The following is a 19,896-nucleotide window of genomic DNA, read 5'->3' on the forward strand; positions in this document are numbered from 1 at the left end:
AAGTTGAACATTTTTCATGAAACTATGATTGAATAAATGTAATTTTAAAAGAATTGATACTAATAAATATGAATTGTATGCATAGCTTAACTTAATTAACCATCCCAGAGGTTTGGGCCAAACCTGGCTAAACTGGTTTAGTCCTTACATTGAGCTTTAACATGTTCTTTACATATGAAAAAAAAAAAATTGTTTTACCTTACAAGTTGGAACAACTTCACTGATGGGTCTGAATGTGTGATTGATGTGTTTCTCTGAATCTCTGCACACTAAACACACCGGCTGTTTGTCCTCCAGATCCTGATGAATGCCTCTCTTTTCTCTCTTTCAGTAGCAACACTGATGACTGACACACAGAGCATGCTCACACAGCAGCAGAATACAGTGATCCGTCCTGTATTTGAGTTCTTAATATGGTTAGGTTCACACATTGTTATTTAAGCGATTAACAACTGCTTTTTATAACCAAACAAACACCTGTTTTGAGGACTGCATTTTTAGAAAACTCGCAATGTGTGAACTAAGGATGGGCCGGTATGAGATCTTGACGTTATGACAACATTAAGCAAAAAATATCATGGTATCAAGGTGTTGCTGTTACAGCTCTAAACTGTCTGGAAAAAAAATAACAACTTTAGCATGAGAATCCAACTCTTTAACAGTGTAAGTCAGAAAGCATAAAATAGCATTAGACATCCCCTTTAACCTTTTATTCAGAAAATAGCACTGATATAACAATCATATATCTGTTTAAATACATTCAAGAGATCATCACAATTGGTTCTGAATCTGAGTCTAACTTTGAAAGAGATTTCAGTCATTTAGTGAATCCCAATGATAATATACGCATTTTAGACAAAAGAAAACCACACAGGCTTGACAGGGTAAATGTTAACAAACTCTGAATTGCTACAGAAAAATGAAAACTATTTGATGAATATAAAAGAAGCAGGAAGATCCAGACCTACAGGTGTAACGTTTACTGACTATTCAATGGTAAGATCCTGAGAGGGGAAAAACTGTCAAAGGATGGGAAGAGCGTGTCAGTGAAGGTGTTAGTGAATGTGTGTAGATGTGTGTTAGATACAGGATCAGAGAATGACACGGTTCCTCTGTCATAGTCCAGATACACTCTCACACGCTCAAGATATTGTTTAATATTAAAACCAGACCGCTCATAAAGTTCATACTGATCATACTGCACACTCCAGACATCAGTGTTATAGAAATCCCGTCCCTTCCTCTGGTTTGATGCTGTAGTTACTCCAATACTCCAGCACAGACTCTCTTTAACCTCCACGTCCCAGCAGTGTGCTCCTGAGTTAAACCCCTCTGAACCCAGAACACAGTAACACTCATCAAATCTCTCTGGATTATCAGGAAGAGGTTGTTTGTTCACGCTCCATCTCAGACTGGTCAGATCATCAGACAGGAGGAGACGTGGATGAGCCGTGTTTGGATCCAGAATCACAGGAGCTGATGAGACACAATCAACAGATGATCTTATTCTGATGTTCATATAATGATCAAGAGTGAACCTGAATACAGATTATGAATAATGACACTCATCCTATTGATCAAACACAGACATCTTTAAATCTGTAAATCTTCCCCTTTGCACCATTTCCAGTGTGTGTATGTGTGTGTGTGTGTGTGTGCGTGTAAGAGCTCTGATCTTCTGCAGACTCACTGTTCTGGACGATGTCCTGCATCTTCTTCCAGACTCTGAAGGGCAGGTTTCCCAAGTATCGTGGCACATGAATCAGAGCTCCAGAAGGAGTCTGTGGATCCGGCTGTGATGAGATCTGGACTCTGGAAGAACATTCAGGATCAGAACTGAAGTGACTTTGGATCAGAAGCAGAGAGAGCAGAGACAGCAGCAGATCACTCACCTTTCCATCGAGACTGGAAACTTCTGCAGAACAAACACACCATTGATCATCAACAACTGATCAATCAATCAATCAATAAATCAATGATCTGAAATCAGACCTTCAGAAAGCAGACGTCACTGTCTTTCATCATCTCCTCCATGTCTTTGATTGTGTGTGAAAGAGCTGAGATGTGTGTGTTGATCTCCTCCAGCTTCTCCTTCATCATATGTTTCTTCTGCTCCTCTTCCTCTCTCAGTGCAGTGATTGTAGCAGCTTCTTCATCTCTGAGAAACTGATGAAGCGTCTCAAACTGCTGTTTAATCTGACGCTCTGTGTGATCAGCTTGAGACTGAAATCAAATCACATTAAAATCAAATTCATCTCAATCAACAAATATCACTAGTCTAATGTGCAGGCTGAAGTTATCTCTGTTAACCTTTCTATTTAAAGGGTAAGTTCAACCAAAAATGAAAATTAGGCTGTGTTTTACCCACCCCCTGAGGCATCTTATATGACTTTCTTCTTTCAGTCGAATCCAGTCTGCATTAGATAAAAATTTGTCTTTAATCTTTAAGCTCTATCATTGCAGTCAACGGGTGTTGCATTGCTTCAGTCCAAAACATGTTAAATAAAAGTGCCTTTCCATAAAAAAAGTGTCTCACACGGCTCCGGGGGATGAACAAAATCCCCCTGTAGCAGATTGACGTGTTTTTGAATGACAAATATCCATATTCAAACCGTAATAATCACTTGAATCTAGCTTGCTCCAACAGTTGTACACAGAATCAGTTCCAGTACTGTGACGTATGGAGGTCAGCGTTGTGCACGCGCTGGTGAGTCTCATGAAAACCAACGTTTGTTTACAGGATCAAAGGAAGCAAAGTTTCCATACTTTAGCAAAGGAAATCCAGTCTCCTCTTAGTTTATATCTAAGTCCTCCAACATTCTTCTTTACAAATCCTCGTTTTGTACTTCTAGTTAGTGACCAGTGTTTTGTTTTGATATCTCCACTGCGTTTCTGCGTGTGTCACTTCTGAGCGGGACATGAGCAAAGCTGATCTCCATGTGAGAGACTTTTTTCAGTCTTTTGGACTGAAGCAATGCAACCCCCGCTGAGTGCAATGATAGAGTGTGAAAGAACAAAGACCATTTTTTTAATATAACTCAGAATGAATTCATCTGAAAGAAGAAAGTCATATAAACCTAGGATGCCTCAGGGGTGAGTAAAACACAGCCTAATAAATTTTTGGGGGTGAACTAACCCTTTATGTCCTTCTGATTAAATTAGATTTGTAGACATATACGACTTGTCTCTCTCTTTACAAATTAAGAAATGTATTAATGCAGAAAAAAATTGTCTCAGGTTACTAATGTATCCATGGTTCCCTGAGTGGGGAACGAGACACTGCATTCTCTAGGGGTCACAATGGGGAACACCTCATGACCCATGTCTGAAGCATACATTGAAAACACACCAGTTGGCCGGCGCCAGCCCCTGACATCACTACCTGATAGAGAAGCTCATAGATGGAATAGTGCATCTCAAAACAATATTTTTGAGAGTCATCAACTCGATCTGTGGAAATAATGCTGGAGAACTCAGTCTCACATGAGAGGAGAACTCCGAATTCAGAAAGAGAGTAGCAGACTCATATGCGACCCTTCTTGGTAAAAGGGAAGCGCTGCTAAACGAGGTCTAACCATCTCAAGAAAGGGAACAAAGTTGAGCACGTAATCCTTACAGTACAGGATTTCAGAAAGTACACAGAGCTTAGCATGTGTACCTAAGGGTTCCTAAGCATCGCAGAGGCACTGAACCGCACGGGGGAGGCAAGCTCAAATTTTCAAACCTCTGGCGAGGGGAGAATCCCCTGAAGCAGAATATACAAGAAGACATCTGTAACTGCCACCTTCACTTCCTGCTTAATGTGACAGCAACAGCTAAATGGCCATGAAATTCCTTGCAGTGCCGTGCCAGGCCTGAAGATCAAGGAGGCTGCAGCACAAAACCTGTGATCTCGGCCGCCTGATGGTGGTTACAGGGGAATTAGGATGGGGAGGATAAGAGCAGATTAAAAAGCCCCAAACGAGACGAGTAGATTCCTAAGTATCGCTCCGATTTGGATGAGAACGCTGCCTCGTCTGGATCACATCCCTTAGGTCCTGCCTACCTCCTCGTGACCCACGATTCCTCTTACCCCTACCCGCAGGTGGGGGAGGAGTGCGAGTCATGACACTAGCCTTCTGTGCCTGTCTTTGAACCTCAGATCGAGATGGGCCAGGACCCCTTTGTTGTTCGGTTTTGGACCTCGACCTTTGTGGAATGAAGGATTTATAGGCAGCTGAGTGCTCCTTCGCCTCCCAGAACGAAAGGGAAAGTCTCTCTCTTAACTCCTCAGCGAGATCTCCTCCATGCCTCAGCAGCGGTGGGTCCTGAACCATGGGAAGCAGATGGCTGCCCCTCTTTCCTTAAAAAGAGACTTTACGAGGAGAGCTTTTTTTTATAGAAAAACGCACGCAATGCAGACAGATTGCCCCATCAAGGACATCGCGTGCGTGCTCTTCGCCCAAACAAATGAAGCAAAGACTGTGTGTGTGATCAGGTGTCAAATAACGCCGACACAGATGCACACACCATCTAAATTTCTTGCTAGTGGATGCCATGAAGAACAGAGAAAGGTCGCTCTTACCGTGGTCGTTCAGATGCATGCTTCAAACAAAACAGTCAATGAAGACGAAGAAGAGAGTGACTGTTCTCCTGGTGCCTATTTATCAATAGTCAGGCCGATAGTGACGTCAGGGGCTGTCACCAGCCAACTCATTGGTGATTTTCAATGTATGCTTCAGACACGGGTCACGGCGAGGTGTTCCCCATAGCGACCCCTAGAGGACGCAATTCGAAGTTCTCTTGAAAGGGAACTATGAAAGATGTCAACTTTGAAGAAGATACTATAGTGATCTTGAGAAGATGACATGCCATTGTTGGACCAAAAGGGCTGTTTATTAAGGCAGGTGTTGGTCACACACACTGACTTGCTCAGAGAACCAAACTTGAACCAGCGGGAAACCCCTATACCTCTTTTCCCCCAGTATCCCTTACACACACACACTCACGTGGGAGTGAGATGGCCCTTCCCTGAACATTGTATAACAGTCAACAAAAACTGAATAATGTAATTTTTACATGAAACAACAGCAACATTCAAATGCTGCAATACAATTTGTGATTTGAATTTTTTTGCTTGCATAAAAAAGTTTTTATTTGTAAAGATTATTATACTGTTAAAAAATGTTTGTGCACTGTTTGTTTATAGACAGGTTATGTAGTCAGTCACATCATCTTTCAGTTTTGAGTGAAACATGGGTGGTGGTCTTAAGGTTTGCAGTGCACCTGCTGAACGAGAGCTCAGCTAAAGAGCTTATTTTTTTATTTATTTATTTATTTATTTTTTTACTTTTAATAAAGGAATATATGATACAAACACATTGGTGCATCTCAATAAATTAGAATGTCGTTGATGTCAACATGAAACGTTAGCATTTTGCCCGGCCACTCTTTTTGCATTGGTCTGAATGAAAATGCTAATTCATTCTTTGCCACTAGGTGCCGATTTTGGAGCAGTAAAATAGAGCTTTCCCGGTAACACTGTACATAAAAAGCACTAAAGCAGCACTGCACTCACAAATGCTGCTTTATCAGTCATTACAGGCATGATGTAAGGAAAATGAGACCAATCAGACCAATAACCTCAGATTAGCTTCACGCAACGGAGGGGTTTGGAAAAAAATAATTGTAGTCGTAGGGAAAATAAGGTGAAAATATATGCATACCGTATTTTTCGGACTATAAGTCACCTCTAAGTATAAGTCGCATCAGTCTAAAAATACGTCATGAGGAGGAAAAAGACATATATAAGTCGCACTGGACTATAAGTCACATTTATTTAGAACCAAGAGAAAACATTAACGTATACAGCCACGAGAGGGCGCTCTATGTTTTCAGTGTAGACTACAGGAGCACTGAGCAGCATAGAACGCCCTCTCGCGGCTGTAGACGGTAATGTTTTCTCCTGGTTCATTTCTCTCAGTTCATGTCAAATTAATTTAGATTAATAAATCGCACCTGACTATAAGTCGCAGGACTAGCCAAACTATGAAAAAAAGTGTGACTTATGGTCCAGAAAATACGGTATTATGAGACAATGAAAGTGTTTTTTTGACCTTGCATGCATGTCAACCGGTTGTTTTGGACTTCCGTAACCAAAATATGAACCTTTGATAACCCATAATACACTCAAAAAAATAACTCTTTGTACGAACATAAATCATGGAAAGGATTTCCACATGATTAATTTGCTTCATTTCAGCATTATGCAATTCTGTTACTCCAATTTAATGTACTTACATTGGGTCAACTTAATTTATTAAGGTTGATTCAACTTATTTACAATGGTTGGGCAAAGCTTAATTTAATAGTGTCAGCCCAACTAATTTGCAATGTTTTGGACAATGTTTTTAATAATTAAGTTCATTTTACAAAATAAGTTTAAGTAAACTTAACAAACCTTAATAGAGTCAACAAACAAAAAATGAGTTAATTGTACCTGAAAACGTTAAATAATGATGACATAAAATTTGAATAATGCCATTTTAGGAACGCCACCCCCTTGCATTAGGATCATGAGCAGCTGATTAATATGCATCTCCATTCAGACCTTACTATAATTACAATTTATCAATTATGTAACAAACATACTAGAAACACAAAGCAACATTTCAAACCATTTGTTTCTTTGTTTGTTTTGTTCTAAAATATATTAGAACAGCATAATTACTATACATTGTATTACTCATCTACCTATCTAATGGTGCTACACTTCTCCAAGAGGGTGACAGAATAACAATTACCCACAATACACTGCAGAAATCCTCAGCCAATGAGATGCAAGTCTGTGTTGGTTTCATTAATCTGGTCACTTTTACGCAACAATGTTATGTTGGCTGAACAAATAATTTTTAAGTTAAGCTGACAATACACACTTTTTTGTTGAATGAACTGGATTAAATCAAGTTCACATTGTTAAATAATTTTTTTTAAGTAATCATAACAAAACGGATTAAATAAAATTGGCAAAGGTGAAAGTACATTTTTTTGAGTGTAGAGGAACTTCAAACAGGCCTGGGCTAGATTTTAAACAAGCATTTTTTTCCAGTTATATCGATTACGTGTGTATAGTGTAAGTTCGTGATAAACTCTGTTGTGACTGTTGTGCATTTGATTCTTGTTTCTGTTTCCTCACCTTGATGTGTTCAGTTGTTTTCTCAAACTCTCCTTTTATTCTCTCCTCATGTGTAAGTTTCTCTTGTAAGGAGGTCAGTGCGTTTTTCAGCTCCTCCTAGATTTGAACAAATTGAATACTGATCTATCTGTCTAGCTATCAGTGTTAATAGCTATTTATTGTTCTTTACATTTGAAACAAGAGTTACGTCTTACCTTATATGATGGAACAACATCACTGATGGGTCTGAATGTGTGATTGATGTGTTTTTGAGAGTTAAGACACACTAAACACACCGGCTGTTTGTCCTCCAGACAGAAGAGTTTGAGTTTCTCACTGTGTAAACTGCAGAGCTCCTCAGACTCTGATGAATGCCTCTTACTTCTCTCTTTCAGGAGCGGCTCACACACGTTTTTTAACACCAGATTACATGGAGGATTGACTCTTGAGGATCTTCTCCTGCAGACGGGACACTCCTGAGTTCCCTTGATTCTCCAAAACTTCTGAAGACACTCTGTACATAAGCTGTGGCTGCATGATAAAACGACAGGAGCCTTGAAGATTTCACGACACACAGGACAAGAAAGTTCTTCTACAGGTACATTTAGTGAATCCATTTTCACAGTTTGAGCTCCAGCGATCTAAACTTTACTTTCACTTTGTGAACGACGGTTTCAAAACTCAATCACCAGAAGAATCACAATGATCCGCTGTCTGTTCAGAAACAATCTCCTCAGAAATCCTGTTTGAACGTGTTTTTATTATGATTCGATTATGTCCAGAGATTCATAAACGCATGACAGAAAGGAGTGAAATGATGAGACTGGCGTCCTGGTATGTGTTTTAAGAGGGTGGATCAGTTTTTGATCATCTTTGGGAATGTTGTGTGGCAGGTCAGACAGCACCATCAAGATTTCTTCAAGTTCATGTGTGCCGTCATTGATCAACAAGATTCCCTTCAAAACAAAACTACAGTAAAACATGCAAGCAGAATACAGCAACAGACAGAGATCTACCTCCTCAGAAAAACTTAATGAGTCAGTCCAATCCAAAAATCTACCTCGGGTGTAGCCTTCAAATTAACATTCATACTCTGTCACATCTATATGTTTTTTAAACTTGCAATATAAAAACACACATGTAGGATAAGGATATATTCACTGAAGTGAAACATTATCATTATGAGTGTTGTAAGAGATATTATGAAAGTCTAGATATTATGATTTATTTTAATGTTCAAGATGATGTTTAAACACTGTCCTCTGGACCTAAAACATCATGTTTAGAGTCTGTTGCACCATTTCACCACTAGATATCAGTAAAGCCACACTGAAGTCCCACACGCATCCATGCAACATCATCCTGGCATTAAACCTTTAAATTAAACAAGTTATGTCCTGTTACATGAACTGATTTATAAACAAAGCTTCTTGAGAACGCAATATATTCTCATTAAATAGCTACAGAAGTCTAAAGTCCTGTGTTGTGCCGAGTTCTGCACCCCTCTCTCTCTTCTTGCTTAGAATGAAAATATATTTAATTTTTTGTTAACAACAGCATGAAGAGCATCACACATTACGTCAATCAAATATGCAAAAAAAAAAAGCAAAAAAATAAATTTGGGAATCCCTGCATTACACATAAGAAATAACATGAATTTGGTAATTTTAATGGGATTGAAAGAAAAAAAGGCTTCCAAAGACACATTAATACATGGATAATGTGTTCATCCGTAGTTGATGCAAGGTGGAAATGTTAAGAAAACACTAAATGTACATAAGCTGTAAGATATTTTAGAAAGAAACATTTGAAAGGTAAAAAGAAAAAAAAATAGGGAGAATCAATAAATTCTGAATAAGTTATTGCTACTGTGAGAATAATGTGCAATCATGCAATCCACAAAAAAAAAAAATATATAAAAAAAATATATATATATATAATAAAAAGCTCCTGTATCATATTACAATTTGAAAACAGACGAATCATGTTTTCTTAAGGGCAGTTATCGTACGACTCAAGGGGTTTCAGACTGGGAAACTGTTTTTTATACTTGTAGACGACATAGAGACAAAATAAACTCCATCAGATGCTTAAGTAGACAAGTTTATTTATGTAATAACGATGGGGATCATATCAATGGGTAGTAATAAATATGATGATAATAACTTTAATGTCAGAATAACAAATAGAGTTCTCATCTGAAGCTTGTAGCGATAACAGAAGAGAAAGAAAGCAGAAACTGATACGGTCGGTCACAGATCTGGAGCGCTTCAGAGAGACACATGTCTCTTTCAGGATTTCTCTTCTAAAACTTTTTTTTTTTTTTAAGATATTTAATCATTTGAGTGCTTACAAAAAGAGAAAGAGATAGATTTGTAAAAATCCTTACAAATAAACATTTTAGAACAAAATACAAGATTTTGCTGGGTTATAATAAGAGGGGTAGAGGAGACGTGACATATTTACAGCACAGCACAGATAGAAAAACAACTGTTTACTACGGTAAAACCAGGCTTTTCACACACACACAGCTCCTCCTTCAGCCTGGGTGTAGATGTATGAGGTGCAGTGATGTCTGAAGGGAATGTAATGAGTGCAGACGCTTCAGATTTATGACATATGATACATGAAAAGTGTGTCAGCTTATTAGTTCAAGCTGAACCGGAAAAAAACTCTATTTTTCCTGTTGATTTTTGAGATATGCAAAATTATTAATAATGTAAAGTTTAATAAACAAACAGACATGGGATGGAGATGCATAGAACTTCATGAATGATGAGTGATCCAGATTAGGGTTGTTAAACTAAAACTAAAACCATTTCCAGTACTTGAAATTATATATATATATATATATATATGAACTGAAAGTAAAACATAAAAGTTAAAATAAATAAATAAATAAATAGGAAAAATTAGGGGGAAAAAAAAACAGTTAAATAAATACATATTATACAATATAAAATTGAAAAAAAAAAGTTTAACAATAAAAAAGAACGGCGTATTCATCAGTTAATTGCAATGAAAAGCAAATTAAACCTTAAAAATGTCAAAATAAAACCATAAAAATGAACCACTTACTAAACAAAGGAAACGTTTGTTTACCTGCATGTCATGTGACCATTAATCAACACTGGAGACCTATGAACATGTGAGTGTGTTGTTCAATTATCAAAATATGAACCAATAAAAGAAAAAGTTTGGGAATCCCTGATGTAAGCCGTTTAATAATCATTAAATGTAAACCTTTAAGTGTTCTTAAGTCATAAAACCAAATATAAAAGTCATAAAAGCACTCTCGGATAAATCCATTAATCTGATTTCATTTTGCATATAAAGTGCCTTTGCTAATGTTCTGCTTGCTTATTCAATGAGTTCAAGTCTAAGTTTTGTAGAAATGTAGATGCACTTATAAAGAAATTTTGGTTAGAGAAATAAAACTGTTGATTAAAAGGACTAAATAACATCCTAATTAAACGCTAATCATGCCAAGGGTTTCTGTAGGGCGTCTAGAGCTGCAAATATAAGAAGCTTAATATTAACACAATAGTAGTCAAATTAAAACAGGATAAAATGGATTAAAACAGAATGAGATTCACATCACACACACGCAGAAATACACACACACACACACACCAGCTCCTGCTCTCAACCCGTCAGCCCGATAATAAATGTTATTAATGTATGTACAAATACAACTACTGTTACACGCCAAACGTATATCAATACATTCTTGAAAACATGTGGGAAGGGAAAAAGTGCTTTAACATTTCAAGCCTTTCCCCAAATAAAACTCTGTCTGTTCCCTCCCTCCCTCGCACCCGCAGGCGTATCAAACCCCAGAAATACTTCATACAGCTGACCAAAACTTACCAGAGAACAGGTTAACAGTCACTGTTTGTGTAAAAAAGGTTTAAAGGAAGCATTTAATGTCGGTGTAGATAAACGTGTGGATATATTTGTCATATAGCACTATGATAATTCAATGAATAATACTATACTTTTTTCTCCTAAGTTAAATACTAGATACTACATTTGTGGTTCAGTTCATTTTGGCTGGAAGTTTGTCCCCTGGTTTAAGAGTAAACATCGTAATCTAGCGCTTCTGTCAAGTGAGTTTCATAGCCCATAAATCACTGATCGACATCTTTGTCTGCCCCATGGAGCAGCACTTTGTGTTTAGGTGGAAATGCAAAGCCTTTCTTTTTTTTTTGCATAAGTTGTTGCATAAATATTAAAAATGATTTACATAGACATTCATTCCACGCATGTTTCATACACGTGGCACTGTAATGGTAAACATGGGAACTCATGCAGAAATCGACAACTCTTACTTAGCTGAGAGACATCAAAATAATTGCAAATAATAGAAATAAATTGAATTTAAATAGAGTAAATAAAGTAAAAGAAACTTAAACAAAATGCATATAACATTACAGCAATATTTAAAAGTTACTAATCTTTTTTAAGATTTTCAGTGCTTTTGAAAATATGTCTCTTCTGCTCACCAAGGCGGCATTTATTTGATAAGAAATACAGTAAAAACTGTAAAAAAAAAAAAAAAAAAAAAAAGTGAAATAATATTACCATTTAAAAGAATTGTTTTCTATTTGAATATGTTGTAAAATTTTATTTTTAAATTTAAAATTATTATTTTTTTTAAACAGTTCTTTTAAATTGTAATGATATTTCACAATATTAGTGTTACCAGTATTACGTGTATTTTATGATCATGTAAATACAGACTTTGGTATAAGCAGATAAGACTAATATAATAAACTTTATAAAATCTCAATCTTCTGAGTGGTACTGGGAAATAGTTTAGGGGCTCTTCACACAGAATGCCTTTTTTTCAATCCAATGCAATACTTTTCTAATGCAATAACGTGTGTGACCGTTGCACTCACATCTTTGCAGAGTCTTGCAAGAGTGCCACGTTTTTTAACGTTGTGTGAATTTATATGAATTTTAACTTTTCATTTAACTTTAAGCTCCTCAAGATCAGTTTCAAAACAGTGGACCAATCAAAAGACCCCGGAGGCGGGGCAAGTGTTGTGAGTTTTTGTTTACAGAAGCAAGTTGGCATTGCAACTTTTTAATTTGCTGACAACTTGACAGAGTTGCTTGACACTGTATTAAAATTCTTAATAAAACAGGAGCTAAGAATGAATATCAATGTAAACTGTCCATAAAATCATTCTTATATAAACCTTAGTAAATCCTAACTAGAGATTTTGCTCCGCCCCCTCTGAACCAACACCCACATACTCCACCGCCAGACAACACTGATCAGTATTTGACATCTTTAGTCTCAGAGCCCTAACCAGGAACACAACAGGAAGTTGGTCAGCAGCGTGGCCAATCACATCGGTTATGACATCAGCAACAGGAAGTGAAAGAGCAGCTCCTCCCACAAAGGATGAATCGATTTTGTGAGTGGCTCGACGAAATGTCTCCACAAGAAATGAGTGAATGGATGACCAATCACAGCGCAGACGACGACTCATTAGTCATGAAGCATTCGGCTTGCTTTGGCTGCTCTGTCATATATCGCTTCTGATTGGTGGATGAAGCTGTGGGCGGGGCCATAGCATGAGGATCCTATCACAGTCATATCAGCGTCAGCTTACTGTCCGTCTCTGATATACACACGCCTCTGCTCCATCCATGAACGCGAACAGATAGAAAAATAAAATGTTTCTGAATGTGTTTTCTTTCTCTCCATCTGTTTGTCTTCTTGTTCTTTATGTTCTTGGCTGGCACTTATCTTCGTTCTCCTCCGGTTTTGTCTAGATGATGGTCCTTGCTTTCCTGAAGTGCTCAGTACTGATCTCGCTCGCTCTCATAGTGTTTTTCTTCTGCTGTATTTACTGAAAAAGCAAAAGCAGATAAGAATTTATTCATTGGCGCTTGTTGGTTTCAGATGATATCATTTCAGTTTCAGGAAAATTACAGTTATTGACAGTAAACAATGCCTTAAGTCATGAAACATGCACGACATCAGTTTTTAAATACGAGTGTGACATTGCAGTTTTCATGCAGAAGTTCATCGGTCTGTTCCTCACACAAAGATATTATACACTGCAAAATTAATTAATTAATGAAATAAAAAAAAATAAGTGATTTGCCTTGTTTTTCATTAAATTTAGTGAGGGACACGTAAAGCTTGTTCAAAATTACAGAAAACAAGAACAACAGAAAGGTGAATCAACTATTCCTCAAAAGTCACATGACAAAATATTAAACCAACTGTAGTTTATTTTTAAGAATGACATCAGAGGCACATTTTGTAAGCACAACATTTCTTAAATGCGGAGTCGCTGTATTTTATACACAGACACAAGGGAAGAGACCCCAGCGCATGTTACATTTTTATTTTATGTAGACATATTCATGAATTATAATGAACTTGTATATTTAAACATCAAATATTTTCATATGCAAAACGATCACATCATATACAGTGTTGATTACATCAAACCAAAGTACTTTTGACAAAACTCTCAGACAAAAGCAAATGAAAATAAATTACAGTTTAAAGAATAAAACAAAATCCATTATATAGGTGTATTGAAACAATTAGGAAGATAATCATATATTTATGAAGTATACATAAAATGTATTACTTTTTTTGCTTTTTGTCCTTTTTTTTCCAACACTAAGTGTCTTTCATTTTAATTTTTTTTGCTCAAACAGCAGGTAAACATGCCGGCCTGAATGAGTCGAGACCTGAAGACTTCATAGATGTGAGGAATAATCAAATCAATCCTTGTGCTGATGTGTCGACTTTACGAGCTGCACAATAATTATGCAACACATTAAATCTCCCTCATGTACTTAATGTATTAAAACAATTAGCATATATATATATATATATGTATCGTTTACCATCTGCTGGTTCTTTGTACATTTATGCGAGTCGACACAGTGGAAATAAAACAATAAATCACATCTTTCACATCCACAGAGGCTCTTTCTGGTTAAACATCATCATCAGCAGCAGCATTAACAGGTCAAAGCAGAATAAAAGCGCAGGAGATACAGCTGGAGACTCACATATACTGCAGTTCAGTGCAATAACGTGTGTAAACTATTCTCTCACACCTTCCCTTCAGAGAAGATGCAACTGCAGCTGGAGATGCAATTGTTACACAATGAAAAATGACAAGAGCTCTCTCGAAACAGCAAACCAAGTCCCATAAAAGAGACCATGAAAGAAAAGTGATAAATGAATGTGACACTGACTTTAAGGCTATGTCCACACGAAGCCAGAGCTTAGCCTATCTGCTCTTTTTTTAATCCTTGTCTCAAGAAATATCTGCATCCAAACGAAAAACAACACAAACAGATGTAGTATACATGCCAGACCAGAATGTGGCGCTGTAATTCTGCCACAGAGATACACTCAAACCAGAGAAGAAGACTTGGACTATGTGCATAAACCTTGCGCACGGTATACAAACCAACATGAAACACAATCTTTATTAATCTGTGTTAGTGTTTTATTTAATGTTAGTCAATAAAGAGACAATGGTTCAGTGTTTGTTCATGTTTTGGTTGTTATGGGACGTAAAGGTGTCCAATTAGGGCCCAGACATTAGCTGATGGCGTCATCGTTTCAGAAAATATAAGAATTCACTGTCTACACAAAAACGCAAGGACAGCGTTTTCAGATTCATCCAATCTGGGACCCGTTTACAAACAATGTACTCTCCCAAAACACCAGATCCGTGTGGACGAAATGCTTATACGATACAAAATGAATGCGTATACAGCTAAATGCATCTCTGTGTGGACAGAGCCTAAGAGAAAGAAGAAATCTGCAGCAGATCTGGGAACAAAGGAAATGTCCTTAAAGACTTTGCTGATATGTTTGTGTGTAAACATTGTTAACTCACTTATTTTAAGCATAAAGGCCCTTTTGCACGAATCACTTCACTCAAAGTTAAGTTTAAACTTACACTTTAAGGATATAGCCCTAATTATGTTAATCAAAATGACATTTTACGGCACATGGGAGATGAATTCAGTCCTAAGCATAATAACAGGAGCTCAGGGATGTGATTTTGAGAGTTTCCATCTTAAATCTTACAAATGTCGCACTGCTTAAGGTCTCTATCAATGTTTTGCATTTGAATCAGTGAGGTAGAGACATTACGTCTGAACTGATTCACTTTCAATCGTTAATGCTTTTTTTCTCAAAAGAGACGTTTTCTAAATATATATATACAAAAAAAAAAAAAAAAACACTGTCAACAGCCAGAAAAAAAGACATTTCTCATAGTGTTTTTAGGGATAAAATGTAATATCAGTGCAAATGATACATGAACAAACTCTTTAAAAAACTGCAGAATATAGAATGAAAGTGTAAAACATGGTGAATATGAGTGCTGCTGAATTGGAGAAACAAACTAATTTAGAAAAATGTATTTTATGTATTGTAATTTAAATCTAGATGCAAATAAAGCACAATAATAAAATCAAGCAAATTATGTACATGGACAAACATTTCTGTAAAAACTATCAACATATTGATAGAAATAAAACTCTAAAATTTAGTATATTTAAGTTCTACTGAAGTGGAGAAACACATTCATTTTGTGAAAAATGCCATTAAAGATATGTATTGTAATTGAAATCTACAGATATAAATAGTTGTAGTGCAATAATAAAATCAAGCGAATGATTTCTGAAAAAAACCCTCATTAAAAACCACCAGAAAATAGAGAGGAATGAAACGGTTAAGTTTGTTGTAGGTAAAACTAAAGAGGAAAAAAAAAAAAAAACTTTTAAGGAATCAGATTTAAAGATATTTATTGTAAGATTTATCTACAGATGCAAATCTAAAACGTGTAATAAAATAAACACTTGAATATGTATTTTGGAGGTTTTTTTCTCAAAGCAAAATAGCCCAAAATTTCAAAATTGAACAGTGGCATAAAACATATATATATATTTTTTTTTTTTCCTGCAGTGTCTTGCCTTAAATGTAACTATTTCTCACGTTCCCTTAAATCTTTATATGTCTACTTAAACCTCTCCATGTCTCCTTACATATTTTCTTAAGCGTAATATTTCTTTTCAGTTTCTCTATAATTCTCCTTAAATCTGCCTATGTCTCATTAAATAATTATGTTATTTATTTATTTTCATTTCTCTGTATATCTGCTTCAATCTCCAGATGTCTCCTTATATATTTTCTTAAGTCTATTTATTAATATTTTGACATTTCTCTTTAAATCCTTATATTTTCATCAATCTAATTATTTCTCCTTGCTTTTAAAATCTCCTCTCTCTCTCTCTCTCTACATATTGGTCCAAACGTCTCTATGTTGACTTCTAACATTATTTTATGTAGTATTTCCATATATGAAATGATGGTTAAATATTTTATGTTAACGTACAAGCGCTCACACATTCATTCAGCATTAGTTAGCTTGAGTTAAACCTGTCCGCTCTGTACAGAGGTAAATCTGTTAGTGCAAACGTGAGAGGGCCGAATGATGAGTCCTCTCATCTCCGAAACAACATTCATAGAAACTCTTCAGATCAAACCCCAACAACTGAACAAGAGCAGCTTATTCATACAGCAAACACACGGAGGATGCTGGCGATATCTGGTGAGATATCGTCAGTCTAGATGTTTTCTGGGGTGGTTTTGTATTAAGATAAAAGTGGAATAGAGTCCTGAGATATTTTTTTCTCATGTCTGAATTCACACTAGCAGCTTATACTGTATACTGTACATAACACAATGATAAATACTGAAAAACAAACATCTAAAGGAGTACATAGTTCACACACTCTTCCTGTTTTAAAACGCATTTTAACATACTGTCCTTGCTTTAGCAGGCCGAACACAAATGCAAAAACAGACATAAAAAAAGTCTAAAATCAGAAAGTCTAAAAATCAGACATCAACTCCACATTTATGAGCTGCTCTTCTGATTTTCCCATTGATTTCCACAACGTCCTTTGAGAGAATGTTGTCGGGATGAGGTCAAAGGGTAACCTGGAAGCATTTAGTTTGAAATGGCCCTCGTGTAGCAGGAGGAGTCTCTAGTTTTGTGTTAGTTTGGGTAATCAGGGGTTTAGTCTCTAGTAGGGCGTGAAGCGGCTGTAGCCTCCTCTGTACAGACTCGCCTGCAACATCAAAGATGACAGAGCACCAATCAGAGTCAAGCTGGTGGTCACGGCAACCACGGAATTCCTGCTTCTCAAACTTCCTTCCTTTAGAATTCGGCACTGATTTAAAGGAACAGTTCGTTTAAAAAAAACAAATGTTTGGTTTTAGTAGAACAGATTTGGAGAACTATATAATTACATCACCAATGGATCCTCTGCAGTGAATGGGTGCCGTCAGAATGAGAGTCCAAACAGTTGGAGAGAAAAAATAAATTATTCTCAATCACAATTCCCTCTTCAGTTATTTTGAATAGATTCTGAATATTTCAGAATTGATTCTGAGCTTGGGTTTTTCTTTTCCTTTTTGCTTTGAGACACGCTGCACATGACTTGACAGTGTATGCTTCCACCTTCTGTGTTTTACTTTAGATATGCATTCATTCATGCCATTTGGAATGCAGTACTATTAGATGCATGAAACATTTTAATGTGCGCTTTTTACTTCTCAAGACATTTACTAATGGACTGGAGTGGTGTGGATTACTTGTGGATTATTGTGATGTGTTTATCAGCTGTTTGGACTCTCTTTCTGACGGTACCCATTCACTGCAGAGCACTCATTGGTGAACAAGTGATGTAATGCTACATTTCTCAAAAACTGTTTCCATGAACAAACAAACTCATCTCCATCTTAGATGGGCTTGAGGGTGACAAATGTTCAGCAAATTTTCATTTTTCCATGAACTATTCCTGTGTGTGTGTGTGTGTGTGTGTGTGTGTGTGTTCACTAATGCTGATGAACTGAGAACTTCTCAAAACTTAAGTTTAATAATGATGAGATCGAGGAGTCATGCAGCCCATGAAGAGACTGGCATGTCACTAACTAGCGACTTCACTAGTGCTCAGTCTGCATGCATTGTGCAGAAATGCCATCGGTCGCCTTTGAAAGCATTATAGATCTACTATGCATCAAATTAATGCTGATGGTGTTTAAAAGTGTGTACAATTATTTTCTTTAAAGTTTAGCATGCAGAAAGCTTGCAGGCGCTGGGTACGAGTGATCATCTTCTAACACGCCCAGCGATACCAGACCATGCATCTAATTTACTCCAGAAAACAGAGACCTTCAAAGCAGAATTCTCCCTAATTTAAGGGGGAACCCACTCACTGGTCTGTGAGGAAGCCTTCTGCAAATCCATGACGCTGAGAAAACCAGCAGAGAGAATTGAGTGCAACCTCAGAAGAACTAATTATTAAAGGAATTTTAAAAGTGAAAGCTCTCCCATCTCGCGCTGACGCGTTAATCAGTTATGATGAAAGAGCCGAAAACATAAGTGCTCTCTCTCTGAGAGATGAGGGATCATTTGATTGCTCTGTAAATCAGAGTTCTCAGGTTCTTCCACATCAGTACTAAAACACACACACACACACACACACACACACACACACACACGCACACACACACACACACACACACACAAATACTGTATATCTAAAAAGACACGTTGGGATCTGTTCCAAAACCTAGTGAGCTCCAAAAGCATTCTTAAACAATACAGAGGCACTTCAGAAGGAGCTTCTTATTTTCTTGCAAAATTGTAATAAACCGTCAGCTGAAAAAAAAAAAAAAAAAAAGAATAAATAAATAAAATAACGACAAAAAAAAAAAAAAAAAAAAAAAAAAAAAAAAAATATATATATATATATATATATATATATATATATATATATATATATATATATATGTAAAAATATATATATTCAAATTTTTATTTCTTTTTGTCTTTAGTTTTATTGATTTTAGGAGGTTTTTTTTCTTTATTTTTATGTTTAATCATTTCATCTAATATTTTAATTTTATTTTAGCTTTATTTTAATGATCAAAACCCATTTTTTTAAACGTTTACTTAATAACAATACTCATCAAGATGCATATACTTGAAATGCATGACGACAATTAAAACTTAAGTGATAAAAATGTCTGCCATTGGGGTAAGAAAAATACTTCAACTTATTCAGACTGAAAGGCAGATAACTGTTGTCATTTTAATAGTTTTATTTTTATATTAACCTTTTACTTATTATATTAACCTTATTATTATTATTATTATTATTATAAAAAAATCCCAGTATGCATTGCAACCAAAGCTTGTAAGATTATTTTCAAACAAACAAACAAATATTGATCACACTAATAAAATAGAGTATTAACACATTTTTAAATGTGCTGTATCAAGACAAAAGTAGTAAACTGTGCTCTATAGCAGTTTTATTGCTAGAACACAGTCTGTGACGGGCGGCTCACTATGTTTTGGAGCGGAGCCACTGATGGGGTCATTTTTCTCACTGTTAATGAAGAGACAAGGAAGGAAATTTGCAGGGAAGCAGGAATTAAAGAAAAGCGTACAAGCACAGTCTTAATTAAGTAAAAGAAGGGAGTCTCAAACAAAGCGTCTTAATTAATGAAAGCTTTTAGCTAGCAGCTGCACCGGGGGAACTGTTTACTACTGCTTCTTCTTTCTTTCTTATTTCATTTTAATGTGTTTTGTTGACATCCTTGTCATTGAGAAATTGCATGCATTCTGGAGTGCCAAACAAGAGTCTTTTTTGTTTCTTTCTGA

The 19,896-nt window shown here is 36.2% G+C and overlaps 2 protein-coding genes across 5 annotated transcripts in view; both read right to left on the reverse strand.

Annotated features, from left to right (window-relative positions):
• Positions 1-979: 979 nt before the first annotated feature.
• On the reverse strand, positions 980-7,770 carry LOC113055131 (nuclear factor 7, brain-like). The gene is made up of 6 exons (XM_026221141.1): positions 7,369-7,770; positions 7,175-7,270; positions 1,993-2,223; positions 1,893-1,915; positions 1,691-1,812; positions 980-1,476 (listed from the first exon to the last, which is right to left on the reverse strand). Exons 1-6 carry the CDS (start codon positions 7,768-7,770, stop codon positions 980-982), a joined length of 1,371 nt encoding a protein of 456 aa, XP_026076926.1.
• An 8,239-nt stretch (positions 7,771-16,009) lies between these two features.
• Positions 16,010-19,896, reverse strand: part of LOC113055236 (RNA binding protein fox-1 homolog 3-like) — a 137,934-nt gene continuing 134,047 nt past the window's right edge. For 3 of the 4 annotated variants that reach the window (XM_026221387.1, XM_026221377.1, XM_026221361.1), the window contains one exon: positions 16,010-17,293. In XM_026221387.1, coding sequence (XP_026077172.1) covers positions 17,249-17,293 — 45 coding nt within the window. In that variant the 3' untranslated portion in view covers positions 16,010-17,248. The remainder of the gene's footprint in view (positions 17,294-19,896) is intronic. The other variant, XM_026221368.1, reaches the window with a different exon arrangement.

This window comes from Carassius auratus, chromosome 3 (assembly GCF_003368295.1).
Source record: "Carassius auratus strain Wakin chromosome 3, ASM336829v1, whole genome shotgun sequence".
Taxonomy (NCBI): domain Eukaryota; kingdom Metazoa; phylum Chordata; class Actinopteri; order Cypriniformes; family Cyprinidae; genus Carassius; species Carassius auratus.